The 15,648-nt window shown below is 43.0% G+C and overlaps 1 protein-coding gene across 3 annotated transcripts; it reads right to left on the bottom strand.

Annotated features, from left to right (window-relative positions):
• Window positions 1-1,143: 1,143 nt before the first annotated feature.
• On the bottom strand, window positions 1,144-15,039 carry zgc:158785 (uncharacterized protein LOC791214 homolog). 3 transcript variants are annotated; one of them, XM_044188934.1, is made up of 6 exons: window positions 14,910-15,039; window positions 13,969-14,123; window positions 7,433-7,708; window positions 6,774-6,978; window positions 2,434-2,640; window positions 1,144-1,863 (listed from the first exon to the last, which is right to left on the bottom strand). In XM_044188934.1, exons 3-6 carry the CDS (start codon window positions 7,615-7,617, stop codon window positions 1,705-1,707), a joined length of 756 nt encoding a protein of 251 aa, XP_044044869.1. In that variant the 5' UTR covers window positions 7,618-7,708; window positions 13,969-14,123; window positions 14,910-15,039; the 3' UTR covers window positions 1,144-1,704. The 3 variants fall into 3 exon arrangements, with proteins under 3 accessions (XP_044044869.1, XP_044044860.1, XP_044044878.1); XM_044188925.1 differs by lacking the exons at window positions 13,969-14,123; window positions 14,910-15,039 and adding an exon at window positions 11,388-12,716; XM_044188943.1 differs by lacking the exons at window positions 13,969-14,123; window positions 14,910-15,039 and adding an exon at window positions 7,942-7,983.
• Window positions 15,040-15,648: the final 609 nt, after the last annotated feature.

Here is a 15,648-nt window from a genome sequence, read left to right as displayed (position 1 = left end):
CTTCCGACGTCGATTCCGACGATACGCTCCCGCCCCCTGATCATTGCAGAATATAGAAAGGCTTCCAGCATTAGCTAGCGAACCTTCATTTTCACAGGATCGTGCCCAATGAGCGGAGAAGGGTCCAACTGCAGAGTCCTCCCCCTTAGGCCACTAGTTCTGTGAGCCAAGAGGGTTTGAGCATGCGTATTAGGGTTCTGTTCTGTATGAAGTAGGCTACTTAAACTTTCACTTATTTCACCTTAGCAGTCCACCAAAATCTGTTTCGGAACAAATTTGAGACAAGAAATAAGCAATCCAGTTGCTGAATCTTCACTCATATTAGAACTACAAGGCCTATTTAAAAGTTTGTTCCAACTTTTGGAAGGCAAGGCCTAGCCTGTTAACTTACTACCAGAGACGGTTTAGTTATAAGTATCTTTGTTACTACTGTAATTTCCCATAGAGGTTAGGGAGTTAGCTAACATTAGCTTCCAGTTTACTGCATACAGCCTGTGGTAGCTCATTAGCCACTGGCGTCTAGCTTTCCAACAAAACTTGTGATGTGTGATTTCTAAAATGAGCAGTGGAGTAAGTTACTATATTCTGTTATGATCAAAACTTCTCTACTTTCACTTTAAAATGTTGATTAAACACATTTCTGTCTGTTGATCCTTTGATCCTTTGACTAGAGCTGAAAACTTCGGATCTAATGTAAACATTGAGAAACAAGGTAAGTTTGCTTCTTCGTGTCGATTTCCTATTTCTCCCTATGAGAAAGATGATTAGCTGAATCAAAAAGTGATTGACAACTGGTTCAGGCTGCATGTTGGTGAAATTAGTTTTTGATTGACAGAGGATTGTAAGCCTCTGATTGGCCAAATAAGAAAATGATTGACAGTTACCCCTCCCATTCAAAGTCTCCGGTCTGCAGAGATACTCTACTCATACTTTGACTTCATTATAGTCTATGGGGAGGAAGTTTAGACATGTCGCCCATCTATACATATAGTCTATGTATCAGACCTGCCCCATATTAGATAAACGGCTGTGATTGGCCCGACTGAATCCAGGATGGGTGGAAATCTGTTTGAATGGGAGAGTGGCCAAAATGCAAATGAAACATGAGCTCGGCATGGACAGATACCACTAGTCCCTTTAAGATCAGCTGTGGCATGAGCAGAAATTTATTGAATTGTTAGTGTGTGAAAAAATGAGTCAGCTGATGAGCTGATGACTTGCCTGAGCTAATGCATCACTTCTCATTATTATAAGTCAAATGCACTTTGCATTGGAGATATTAGAACTGCAAAGTTGCAACAGATTGTCATCAATTGGTAATCTTGAGTTTATTCCATGAGGAGGAAAAATAACTGGATCATCAGATTAGTCCAGAGCTCTTCATTGTCTTCTTTAGGAAATTATGATACTGACTGTCACTGTGGTCACAAAATGTCAGTTTTCATCACTGTGAGACAGACTCAAGGGTTGTGAGAAGTCTGAGATTTGCTCCATGCAACTGACGCAATTGTTCCTGGCACACTGGTTTCCACAATAAATTTGGTAGGAAAAAGGTTACAGAGGCTGGTGTAACAGTCCTCCGGCTCTTGAAGGAGTCTTCCAACCCTGGCTTCAACTCTGCTGTTATGTCAGGATTGGGACGTGTATTGAGCTTCGTTCCCCTCCTCCCTTATGTGAGTTATGTTTAGTATTGTAGACTGTAGTCTACACCATAGTCTCTTTGTTGGTAGCTTTGCCGAGGGTATTTATGGACAGGGTCTGTTGGTTATGGTTGGTGTGGGCAGGCAAGGGAATCTGCAGTTGCACTCTCTGGTCAGTCTTCTTCCATGTCTTGAACAGATGCACGTGGTAGCGCACAGATACCTGAGAAACAAATAACCATCATATTTTTTTTTTTATATTTCAGTACAGCCTGTAAAGGTCAAAGTTCAAATGACTTGGGTCATGTGATGACAACTGTGCTATCTCCATGATAACTGAGCAAACTCCATTTGCTGATTAAGACCACGAGATATGGTTGAAAGCCCGGTAAAAGCTAGTAAGTGGACCTTGAGCGATTGTTAAACTACTGTTCCCAAGGTCAGGAATGAACTTTCACTCTCAAAGTTCCAGTTTTTGATGTGATTTTAGGATTTAAAGCTAACAAATTATTTGAATAAAAAATGTAAAAACTACTGAGAGTTAAAGCTGCTAACCAGTATTTTTATGTCAACAACCAAATCAAATGTAATTTGAAAGGGATCGCTTGTAGTGATGAACCCACAGAGAAGTATCACCAACTCTGCAGTTCCCCTCAATTCTACAGTGAATTTTAATGTCTTTCAGCTCATTGTTTGGGTTTTACACATGGTGGGATGGCACTTAAGGTTAGGGAGGAGATAAAATAAGCAGAATATGTTCTGTCTGAAGGAGCAGTATAGACCCTGAGCGTACCACGGTCCAGAAGACGTATATGGTAAAGAGGGCCAGTGTGAGGACCAGGAGCCCCAGGGCCTCCATGCTGTTGGTGTAGTAGAGGTCCATGGCTCCCTGAACACACAGCCATCCTGACAGGCTGGCGAGTGGTGTGATGAACAAGAAACACACTACGTCACCACACAGCGTCTTCCTCTGCTGTTGCATGGATGGAGAACACAACCACTGGGGGAAAGAAGAAGAAGGGTGAAGGCTGGTTAACAGCACATCATAAAAGACAAGTGCAACCCATGGTCATAATGGTGGGCATGGTGTGGATGGGGCTATTTGACCAAAATATGGTAGTCCACAGTAGTTTCACTCATTGAAATAAATAGCATTGTACTGTATATATATATATATATATATATATATATATATATATATATATATATATATATATATATATATATATATATATATATATATATGTGTGTGTGTGTGTGTGTGTGTGTGTTATGTTATATCAGACCAATGTAGAAGAAAACATGTCAAAGAAAAACCTCAATAACCTCTTCACTCAGTTTAGTTTTTGATTACAGTTTACTTAGAATGATTAATTTAGACAATAGAAATTTGCAAAATGATAACAAGATATGATCATATCATGATACAATTGCACTAAGGGTCAACGAACAATAATATCAAACACGTCCATAGCCAGGATTTTAAAAATATTGAGGTCATGAGTCCAATCACTACAGTATTACAACAATACTCTACAAGGGACTCGCAGTGTGAGTTTGGTTTTTATATGATGACCATTCTTAAATGCACAATATTATCCAGAAACTAACTACCAAAATTCAAAACAGAGGACTGAAACTTGCTATCACTCCAAAACTGATTGACAGGTCTGTTAATACAGGAATTATTAAGATAAGTTATTATTGTTTTCTGGTGCTTGTAAACATAGTTATAGAGCTATGATTTTACTATCACTTCAAAATACAACATCATTATTCTTCATTGACACCCTAGGATTTCTCCATAACATTGAAAGGCTAGTCAATAATAGTTAACAGCCCACACTCACAGAGAAGAAGACATCTAATCAGCCAAAATAACTTAAATCACTTGTGTGAGTGTATCGTGTGTGCAGGGCCTGCTGTTTAGATAGAGATGACTAACACCTTGTCTCCAGAACAAACACATTTAACTATTCTACATCACTAATGTAAAGTATTCTACCAGTGTTTCTGTGCATGTGTGTGCATGTGTCCAGCATTGTCTGACAGTAGGCTTATGCTGTTCCCTGTGTAGCTTAAGCTGGTGGAGCACATGGTGCTTAATCAACAGATTGGCCGTGACCACACATGCAACAGGAAGAGCAGGAATACGGAGAGGCCACTAATACACTCTCCTGTACTGTCCTCTACAGAGCAGCAAGGGAAGGAAACACCATCTAATCTGGCTTTCAGGCTAAGTGGCTTTAAGGGTACAAGCTAACAGCAGCAGTTCCTCCAACATGAAGGCAGTAACTACCAAGAGACCCCTCCCACTGACTGTGACAGCATATTCCCTACGTCCCTATCGGTGTCTCCTGCCTGTCTGTCCATAACAGAAGGTTGGACCCATACCAAAGGACTAATACCAGCACTCCCTCGGTCACTCCGTCATCTCCCGTTACGCCATGCCAAGGGCCAGACCGGCGCCCATCTTTGGTGGTGGATAGCAACGGCATCCTGTGGCTCTATCCATTAGCACCAGAAAAGCAGTCCACAAGGCAAAATCCATACCGAGGCACCCTTCTGGCTCGAGGTGGTCCACGTAGCCACCAGATTGCTCTCCGGTCTGCCAGTCATCAACCTACACCCTGATTTGCTATCTTCAGCCTACTAACCAGCTACTCACCCGCACCACTGCCCAGCTGCCCAGCCGTTTGCCTGTATCGTCGCCCAGCCGCTCGCCTGTTTCGCCGCTCGCCTGTATCGCTGCCCAGCTGTTCGCTTGTACCGCCACCCAGCGGCTTGCCAGCTTCTCTGCCCAGCGGTTCGTCGGACTCCCTGCTGGATCGCAGTTGCTTACTTTCCCAGCTGGATCGCAGCAGCTCCCTGGACTCATTGCCGGTTCACAGCAGCATTCTGGCCCCGTACTCCCTGCTGGATCGCAGTCGCCTGCTTTCCCGGCTGGATCACAGCAGCTCCCTGGACTCCTTGCCAGTTCACAGCAGCATCCTGCTCCCGAACTCCCTGCTGGATCGCAGTCGCTTCCTTTCCCGGATGGATCGCAGAAGCTCCCTGGACTCCCTGCTGTATCGCAACTACTTCCTCCTCCAGTTGGATCACAGCACGCCACAGGACCGTCTGCTGGTCACAGCAGCAGCAGTACCCTCCTTCTCTGCCGGAGTGGCAGGCTCCAGACTCCTGAACACCACTGGTCCAGTCCGCTCCTCTACCAACCTTCCCGTCAATGGCTTCCTGTCCTGCAGCCCCATCGCCAGCTCCCTGTCCGGCTGTCCCGCCGCCAGCTCCTGATCTGGTTCGCCGGCCTCCAGAAGGTTCCTGCCTTCGCTGCCGGCCTACAGAAGGTTCCCGCCTTCGCCTGCGGCCTCCAGAGGGTCCCCGCCTTCGCCGCCGGTCTCCAGAAGGTTCCCACCTTCGCTGCCGGCCTACAGAAGGTTCCCGCCTTCGCCTGCGGCCTCCAGAGGGTCCCCGCCTTCGCCGCCGGTCTCCAGAAGGTTCCCACCTTTGCCTCCCATCTCCAGAGGGTCCCCACCTTCGTCACCGGCCTCCAGGGGGTCCCCGCCTTCGCCACAGACTTTCCGTCTGGCCTCTAGATGATGATCTTTGTCACGGACCTCGTGCGGTGAGATCCACACAAGACCAGTTCCCGGGTCATCCACCCAAGGTTCTCAGCTGCGCACCAGGCCAGTCCCCGGGTCGTGCACCCTTGGTCCTCAGCTCCACGCCAGGCCAGTCCCCAGGTCGTCCACCCGAGGTCCTCAGCTCCACCCTGATTCAGCTGCCGGGTCATCCGCAACACCCAGGTCCAGGCCCCGGGTCGTACGTCCGAGGCTATCAACTCCACACCTGACCAGGTTCCGGGTCGTCCGTCTGAGGCTCCCATCTCCACACCTGTCCAGGATCCGGGTCGTCCCCCCGAAGTTCCCAGCTCCGCACATGCCCAACCCCTGGCCGTCCACCTGGATCATCCTGCTCCCCGTGGTGGAGGACAACGGCAGGGTTTTTCGGCCCTTGGGAGCTGGCCGTGGAGGCTGTCAGGGATACACCAGGCTCCACCGTCTGCTAATGAAGCACACCGGCTCCCTATCACACTCCTGTTCCCCATCAGCTCCTAATCACAGCCAGCATATAAAGCCTAGCACTCACCTCAGCCAGTTGTCCAACCTCGTTTGGTGTAAGGACTCCCCATGCTACACAGCACATTCCCTACGTCCCTTCTCCAGCGATCTTCCTTCCTCCAGCGGACTTCCCCATCTCCATACCGGCACACCTTTCTTCACCTACTAAATCCTAACAAAGAACCCTCTGTTTCCATATCGGTGTCTCCTGCCTGTCTGTCCGTAACAGTATCAGTCAGTTCTGTGCAGTGTCTCCGGCAAAGGTTACCAGATATGGTAGGTTTTAGTCTCTGTACGGGCATGATGGTACCAAACCTGGACATACATGGATGTAAACTGCAACTTCAGTGGTTGGTGGAGGCATACAACCGCAGGGCGGTAATTCCAGTTGCTAAACTAAGCTAACGACATCCTGACTCCAACTCCAGCTTAACGCATAGACATGATACTCATCTCACTCTTAGAAAGAAAGCAAATAATGTTGTCTCTCAAAATGTTAAACTATTGTTTTAACTGACTTCTGTCGCTTTCAGCAGGTATTTCTGCCACCAGAGCTGCAGAGACTGGATCTGTGCTTGTGGGCCCTTGCTGCCCCTGTGTTCCTGCTTGACAACTACTACTACAGTTGTTGTTATTGGCTCTGTTACTAATACTGTCATTATTATTCCTTTAGCTTATTCCTATTATTAATTTATTAATATTAATGTTAACACTACCATTAACATTATTACTATTTTAAAATGGACCATCTAAAATAGATATATAGCTGAGTATGACAGATTATACACTACTCGTGTATATACAAATTAATACAAATTGGGATTTATTTGTCCAGGTTTTAAGATATTCGTTATTGCCAATTTTTAGGGGTGGAGGTAGAAATCTCAAAGACCTTATAGACTGATATCTCAAATCCTGGCCAAATAAAACCTTTTAAATATTAAATGCTGAGAAGCAGTGTGTTGATGAGCTATGTTATCACAAAATCACAATGCTGTGTATTGCAATGGCCTACCTCAGTGAGAGGTTTTGGCAGGCGCTCCAGTGCAAACTGGTGGTGGCAGAGTTCACAGTGGCTGCTGTTGGAGGCAGTGAGCCAGTGCTCCAGGCAGGCACGGTGCACCATGGCCAGGCTACCAGAGCACTCGCAGGGCGACAGCAGCTCCCCTGAGGCCCTGCCTTCATGGCAGATCCTACAGAACGGCTCTTCACTGCACAGACTGGCACACAAGAGTCAACAGTCATGTCAGAGGATAGCAGAGTATTTGTGAGTGTGTGAAGATGTCTGCTGTAAACATTTACCTTACTAGTGTTGTGATGGTAGTTCTATGAGAAGACTTCATTTTCATGTCATTGACCCCAAACAGAAACACTCAAGGCCTCTAATTTGACAAGACAACTCTATCAGGGGGGCCCATATAGTAGAAAGATTTTTACCTACCCTCACTGGATTTACCTGAAGGTGATTAAAATGTTAGTGAAATTTCACCAGGTTGAACGACACGTCGAAAGACCTTGTTTGGTTCATTCATACTGAACCCTTAAGACAGAAACCATACATACTTTCCCAGAGGTATTTTGTATAGAGATGCAATAAATCTTCCTATCAAACAGCTCTACAGAAGAAATATGTATGTGAGTGTTGTTTCCTCCCTGCTAAGATTTTTGTGTTACCTGTCAGTGATTGCTGCACATTCCTCAGTAGGTGTGTCTGTGTGATGGTGTGTTACTTCTTGGTTGCAGCTGTTGAGTTCCACCTCCATCCCGTGTTCAGGCATTAACTTGACCTCCCCCACAGGGCTGGATACCCATGGGCCAAGGGGTTTCTCTGCTGTCATGTCCGCTATATAAGGGGCCATTCACTCATGTCAGGAGCATCACATCTGTTAGATCCAAGACTCAGCAAACTGGAGAATGAGCAGCTCTGATAAGATGTGATCACACAGGTCCCTGTGAAAGCAGGAAGCATAGTGAGGTTCAGGGCCGGCTGGCTGTTTTCCATCGTCTCTTGGAGAGGTGTAGTGGAGCAACAAGCTCCTTTATCTGAGGTTGTAGAAGCAGAAAACTACGTGGTAACGCTCTACTGCAAAAAGTGATAATAAATGCATATTATCAAAGCCAGGTATTTGGAGGTGAGGCAGGAACATAGGGTGACATATAAGAGCGGAGGTAGAAGCACTCACGTGGACTACATCTTGTGTAGACGTTGTAATCTGAAAGAGACCAGTGACTGTAAAGTAGTGGTAGGGGAGAGTGTAGCCAGACAACACAGGAGAACTGGTAGTGTGTAAAGATGAAGAGGACAAAGGCAGAGCAGAGGACGAAGTGGTGGAAGTTGAAAAACGAAGAATGTCATGTAGTTTTCAGGGAGGAGCTGAGACAGACTCTGGGTGGTCAGGAAGTGCTGGACCACTATAGCTAATGTGATCAGGGAGACAGGTAGGAGGGTACTCGGTGTGTCATCTGGAAAGAGGAAAGCGGACAAGGAGACTTGGTGGTGGAACGAGGAAGTGCAGGAGTGTATACAGAGAAAGAGGTTAGCTAAGAAGAAGTGGGACACGGAGAGCACTGAAGAGAGTAGACAGGAGTACAGGGAGATGCAGCGTAAGGTGAAGGTAGAGGTGGCAAAGGCCAAACAAAGAGCATATGAGGATTTGTATGCTAGGTTGGACACTAAAGAGGGAGAAGTGGATTTGTACAGGTTGGCCAGACAAAGAGATAGAGATGGGAAGGATGTGCAGCAGGTTAGGGTGATTAAAGATAAGATTGGAAATGTATTGACAGGTGCCAGGAGTGTGATGGGAAGATGGAAGGAGTACTTTGAAGAGTTGATGAATGAGGAAAATGAAAGGGAACGAAGAGAAGAAGAAGTGACTGATGTGGAGCAGGAAGTAGCAAAGATTAGCAAGAGTGAAGTGAGGAGGACGTTGAAGAGGATGAAGAGTGGAAAGGCAGTTGATCCTGATGACATACCTGTGGAGGTATGGAAGTGTCTAGGAGAGGTGGCAGTAGAGTTTCTGACTAGTTTGTTTAACAAGATCTTGGAGAGTGTGCTCGAGGAATGGAGGAGAAGTGTACTGGTGCCAATTTTTAAGAACAAGGGAGATGTGCAGAGCTGTGGCAACTACAGAGGAATAAAGCTGATGAGCCATACAATGAAGTTGTGGCATAGAGTAGTGGAAGCTAGGCTAAGGGCAGAGGTGAGCATTTGTGAGCAGCAATATGGTTTCATGCCTAGAAAGAGTACAACAGATGCAGTATTTGCTTTGAGGATGCTGATGGAGAAGTACAGAGAAGGTCATAGGGAGTTGCATTGTGTCTTCGTAGATTGAATAGATAGAATGAAGCTTAGCCGCAGTAAGACAGAATACATGTGTGTCAATGAGAGGGACCCAGGTGGAACGGTGAGGTTACAGGGAGCAGAGGTGAAGAAGGTGCAGGACTTTAAGTACTTAGGGTCAACGGTTCAGAGCAATGGAGACTGTGGAAAAGAGGTGAAGAGGCGAGTGCAAGCAGGTTGGAAAGGGTGGAGAAAAGTGTCAGGTGTGTTGTGTGATAAAAGAGTATCAGCAAGAATGAAAGGAAAGGTATTCAAGACGGTGGTGAGACCAGCAATGTTGTACAGCTTAGAGACAGTGGCACTGAAGAAAAGACAAGAGGCAGAGCTGGAGGTAGCAGAGCTTATGATGTTGAGGTTCTCTTTGGGAGGATGGACAGGATCAGGAATGAGTACATCAGAGGGACAGCTCATGTTAGATGTTTCAGAGATAAAGTCAGAGAGGCCAGATTGAGGTGGTTTGGACATGTTCAAAGGAGAGGCTGTGAATATATTGGTAGAAGGATGCTGAGGTTGGAGCTGCTGACTGGCAGGAGGTCTAGAGGAAGACCAAAGAGGAGATTGATGGATGTAGTGAGAGAGGACATGAAGTTAATTGGTGTGAGTAAAGAGGATGCAGAGGACAGGGTTAGATGGAGGCACATGATTCGCTGTGGCGACCCCTGAAAGGGAACAGCTGAAAAGAAAAGAAGGTATTTTGGGGTGAGAGAGAATACGGACACAAAGTGATAGTGATTACCATATACGTAGCGTTTTGATATTTTCCATATTTTCCTTACCAGTGATGCTGGTACCAGTATGATACCTAGTTTCAATACTGCCAATTTTTTTTTTTTTCAGTACCTGATATTACTAACTTAAACTTTTCCTAAAAACATAGGACAACTAATATATATATATATACCAACCACAAGTTGTCATTTTTATATCTATTTCAATCAGGAAATATTTGCTTAGTTAAAACTAACCAGAACAGAGCATCTGTTGCCAATTGAGTCGTGTAATTGAGTTTTTAAAGCTGCACTAATCAATATTTTATATGGATTAAATGACCTCTATGGAGCTTTATAACCTCGTTTAGCTCATTATTTTGACCTGCAACTTTTCCTGTTTTGATTCAGTCTGACTCCTCTCATCAGCATCATTTCAGTGAAAGCTCTCATAAACCAACTCTTTGATACTAGAAGCATACTGCAGACAGACAAAGTTAGCAACCCACAGCCTAACTAATTAATTATTCTGGTTTTACTGCCTCTTACTTTACTACTTTGTTTCACTGCTCTCATCAACCTCATTTCCAGAAGCTGTTTTCAGTGAAAAAGCTTTGGTAAACCCACTTTACACTACCTGCCCAGACAGACAAAGTTAGCAACTTTATGGTGAACATAGTGGAGCATTTAGCAGCTAAAGAGCCAGATATTTTCCCCAGGACTTGGTGGAGTCCAAATCAGAGCTAAAAGAAGAGTGAATATTGGACTTAGATTCATTAGGTTGGTACAAACACGACTCCAAATGAATGCTAATTTTGCTCTGCTGGATGTGTAAATAGGTAACTGTATAGGGGTATAATATGTCAGTGTTATGTTTACAGCTTGTTCTGCTACCCTCAAGTGGCCAAAAAAACAAACAGATTAATGCAGCTTTAAAGTCTTATTTTCTTAAAACAAGTGAAACAATCTGTCAGTGCAGTAAGAAATTTTGCAAATAAATGCAACAAGTTGCTGCAATAAAAATGAACTTATTCTAAGTTAATTTATTTTCTTAATTCTAGTGCAGCAGTATTATCCAAGATAGTAATTTCTGGAACATATTTGAAAAAAGTAGATTTCTACTGAAAATAGAATTACTGCATTGGCAGATTTTATCACCTTTTTTTAGAAAGTGAGATTTTTAGGACTCAATATAGAAAGATAAAACTAAGATTTTTTTTTCAGTGTACATTTGAACTGTAAATGCAACACACTCAATAGTGAGGTGACACCCACTGATAACATTTGCACTAGAGCTTGATCTTAACTGGCTTTAATGTCATTCCTCTTTTCAGTTCTACATTATTGTTAAAAAAAGACAGGTGTTGGCTCAGGTCAACATACACCTCACCTCGTTTGAAATCATTTGCGTGATATCAAACTCTGTTCATGACAAGCTGCTGTTCATCACAAACAGACAAGCACAAGCAGTGATACATGAAACACAATGTTGAACTGTTGCAGAGAAGGGGCTAATGACAGCTAAACCAATAGGCTTCAAACAACACCATGTCAACAAGTCAATTTCAAACAGCAGTCTTACCACCAGCTTTCTATCCACAAACACTATGTGATGGTGTGTGCTCCCATACAGTGAAAACCAGCTCTTTCCCTTGGTGTTTATAAGAGAGTCTGTGTGTGGAAGCCTCTCCTCCTAAAGCCTGCCAGCAGATTAGCATGGCCGATGGATGGCAGTGAGAATAGTGAAGGATTAGACGGAGGGGAACGTAAGGACCAGGCCAGAGAAATGAAAATCGCATCAGAGTGAGTTACACCAAGCGGGACCTTAATCTTGTTAGGGGGCTACCAGGCAGGCTGCAGAGTGAGCCTTTCACTGGCCTCCCAGCTCCTATGTAGGCTGGTGGAGTCTGAAGCTGCTAACAAAGATGAGGAAGACTGTGTTGTTGTTGTGTTTGGTTTTAGACAGGGATACTGTATGTCTGTGGGGAGAGGTCTTCATTCTTTGATTTATACCCCAATCAATAGTCTTGATTAGCTGAGATGGAAATCTGTTTGTCAACAGTTGAGACCATATGAATGAACTATATGCTATGTTATGTGCTCTGTCCTGTGTTTTAGAGTATCTGACTGAGCTTACGGACCTCCTCTTTAACTAGGTCATCCATGACCCTTCACCCTTTGTGGCTGAGATGAATGCAGTGGCTGTTCCTGGATTCCTGTGCTTACAGTATGAGCGACCTGAGAAATCAGATGCAATTGCTAGCCATGTGTCCAGGTTCAGCTGTCCAGGTGGGGTGGGAACAGCTCCAACACATCACCATACCCACCACTCAACACCCGTCTAAACCCACAACCCCTTTCCTAATCAGATGTTTTCTGATGATGAGTCATCATCTCCACCGTACTATTCTGGCCCTTACTCAAAGTTTTGTTATTTGGTAATATATACATTACATTAGGCCTGTCACGATAATTACATTATCAACTTATTGTATGATATATGAACATGATAGTAAAGATTTGACAAGACTGTTTTCCCCATGTAAAGTTGTCATCGTCTTCCTCCAGCCTATCTCCTACCTCAGTCCATCCCTGCACTAGAGCCCCACCAACCTCCATTTAAAAAAAGTTGGACACCCATGTCAACATACTCAAAAACTGATTGACAGCTGTCCAAGACTTCTATGAAATTTATTAAAAGTGTATTGAATAAATAACTGTGTACATAACACATTACCAAGCAATTACAATATAAAAGACTTTTTAAATTTAAATGGGAGGTTTAAAGCCTGTGTACACAACACAAGAAGGTATGACAACCCTGTTGTGCTTTCCCCAGCACCAGGAAACAAAACATCTGTAGGCCAGATAGTGAGCATGACTGTAATGACATAATAACAACAAAATGTCATGTCATGTGACAATTTTATATTTATCTAGGTTTGTTTTGGGTAGGTGGTCTTCTTTCTGATGATTGCAAAAAAAAAAAGCTTAATTTTCTTCCATTTCTATTCTGTCGACATTTTGAAGGAATCGTCTCAATAAAGAAGACAATACACCTGTCGAGGAGATTCAGGTCGAACAGTGAGGGCAGAACAACCCCTCTGAAAGGAGTTATGTGTATGCGTTAAACAAAAACAGCCTTAGTCTTTTTTCCTCTCTGTTTTTGTCAGGTCGTTCAGAATGGGACCCCAGAAGATGCCAGTTTGATTCATTAACCTGCAGTCTGCCTCAAATCATTTTGGTTCTATGGATGGACCAAAACATTGACAGCAGGGTTTTTTTTTATTTTTTAAAAACAAATTTTTATTTAGTGAATTTCCACAACCATAGAGCAAAATTTTCAGATGATTATCCCAGTAACTCATGTTACTAACTCTACATTTTACCTCTCCTGTAGTTATATGCTTTCTTGTCTCTCCTCTCCTGTCTCTCCTGTCACTTTCAGCAGGTATTTCTGTCTCCGGAGCATATTGTGGAGAGGAGGTAGTGTGGCTCAGATCCTACTTAGTGGGCATCACGCTGCATAATTGTCCTTCTGGATCCATCCTCTTCACTTATGTTTTAGAATCTACATTTTGTCATCACAATTGTATGATTTTCGGTTGTGATTCTATTCTGTACACACGACATCTATTGCATGTCTGTCCGTCCTGGGAGAGGGATCCCTCCTCTGTTGCTCTTCCTGAGGTTTCTGCCATTTTTTTTTCCCTGTTAAAAGGTTTTTCCTCATTCGAATCGAGGGTCAAAGGACAGAGGGTGTCGTATATTGTAGAGATTCTAAAGCCTTTTGAGGCAATTTATGATATTAGGCTGTTTGAATAAAATTGACTTTACTTGACTAATGTATGTGTTAGTGCAAAATCATTATACTTTATTGCCTATTTAAAGCAAAGTATATTGTTTTCGGTGCACATTGATCCTCAAGATACTGTAACGTAGTGAACTCTCCCATAGTTTATTTATACACAGATCCATGTATACATTAATCAACATCACTAATATGATTGCATAAACAGTGCAACTTGAGGTTCTTGAGTCCTAAACCATACCAGTTTTTGAAAGACATACAATTTGATCAACACAAATGTAATTTTTACATGTTCAAAAATAAAAATGGATGCTCCCTCAAAAAAAAAAAAGAAAATTATTGTCTAACTTACACAGCTCTTTCCTTCATCTCCAATGGCCCATGGTCTGCCTGGTAGGTGTTTAGGGTATTTTGCAGGGAGAAGGGGTTCAGGCAGAGAGGCTCAAGGCCTGGATGAAGATTAATGGACCATGGCTCTTTAGGAAGCTCTCCACATCTATCCTGAACCTGTTGGAGTATGTGTTATAAAGTGTTTTAGTGCTAGACATCTAATACTCTAACTGGTTGTGTATTCATAATTTTAAGGATCATTTGTTTATCTTTACATACAGCATTAAGGTCTTTGCAGCAGACATTCTCATGGACATTGTCCTGCATTCTCCACAGTGTGACTAAAGATATTGTAAATCAGTTCAGTTGTCTGACAATTCTATATTATGAACAACCGTACATAAAAGTTATCTAGACAGTCTGTTGCTCAGCTTGTGTATTGCAATGATGATATTCAGCAATCAGAAGATGGGTTTCAAATGAAAGGAAAAACCAAGTGTCTTATGTGGAGTCAGGCCACCACGAGCCTCCAGAACACCTTCAGTGCTACTGTGGATCCACAAGATATTCCTCTCATATATATATATATATATATATATATATATATATATATATATATATATATATATATATATATATATATATATATAATTGGTAGTGGAGAGCATTATTTTACATGTTAGTCCAAAATCTTCCATATGTGTGAAACTGGGTTAAGATCTGTAAAGGCTATAGCATTTTATTCACATAATTTTCATACTTAATATGCAACATAACTAAAACCATGATGGCTGTTAGTTTGATCTGTGACATGTAATAATAAAAATGATCTGCATCTGATCATGAAGTGGCAACATATGTTTTATTCTGTTATTTATTGATAGCCTAACCTTATGTGGCTATTCATGCAAGCCATGCTAGTTACATATTGCTAACTTGCATAAAAGGGAGAAAGAAAATTACCTTTCTGTTGCAGACTGGGAGGGACGAGGTTGATTCTCGGTAGCTGGTCCTTGTCTTCTGAATTGGATTCTGGCTCTGGAGGCTCAAACTTGTATAGATGTGATACTCCAACAATGAAGCTGCTAGAGAGAGCATCCATTTTTGTTGTAGTGGTATTTGACAATCGAGAGAGGCAGTTTTCCCGCGAGTGGGCGTGGTTTCAGCTCCCTCAGTGGACATGCCCCCAGCGTTTGAGAGCAGTGAATACTGATTTTGATAACTTATTTTACTTACTTGGCGATTTTTTAAATCATTCAAATTTGGCTGGGTGGTTGATGACACATTTTTCTGTGGTGTGACAAACTCAGAACACATATTTATTATTGCTTTACATGGACTTTAAGGTCCTTTTGCTAGTTTGTAAAGCTGTAAGATGCTGTATACACTGTTTGCATGTCTTCACTTTCACTCAGATCCTTCACTGCAGGTTTATTAGATGATCAGAACTAGAGTCATAAGAAAAGTAGAGATGCAGCTTCTTTTTTTTAACTCTGCTGCAACCTGTGGAGAACCTTTTCCAGCAATATTTGGGAGAAACCTGCATTTTGGGACAATGAAAGCTTAGAGTGACAGTTACAGCTTAACACACATCTAGTAAAGTTTGCTTTCAACTAATCTTAACTTGAAATGCTTTCCTGTTAATACCATTTATAATTAGTATTGCTCATGTTAATCATTTAGGCCTACTGGTATTTTTAGT

Source organism: Siniperca chuatsi, linkage group LG1 (genome assembly GCF_020085105.1).
Source record: "Siniperca chuatsi isolate FFG_IHB_CAS linkage group LG1, ASM2008510v1, whole genome shotgun sequence".
Classification (NCBI taxonomy): Eukaryota; Metazoa; Chordata; class Actinopteri; order Centrarchiformes; family Sinipercidae; genus Siniperca; species Siniperca chuatsi.
This window is presented reverse-complemented; position numbering and strand designations above follow the sequence as displayed.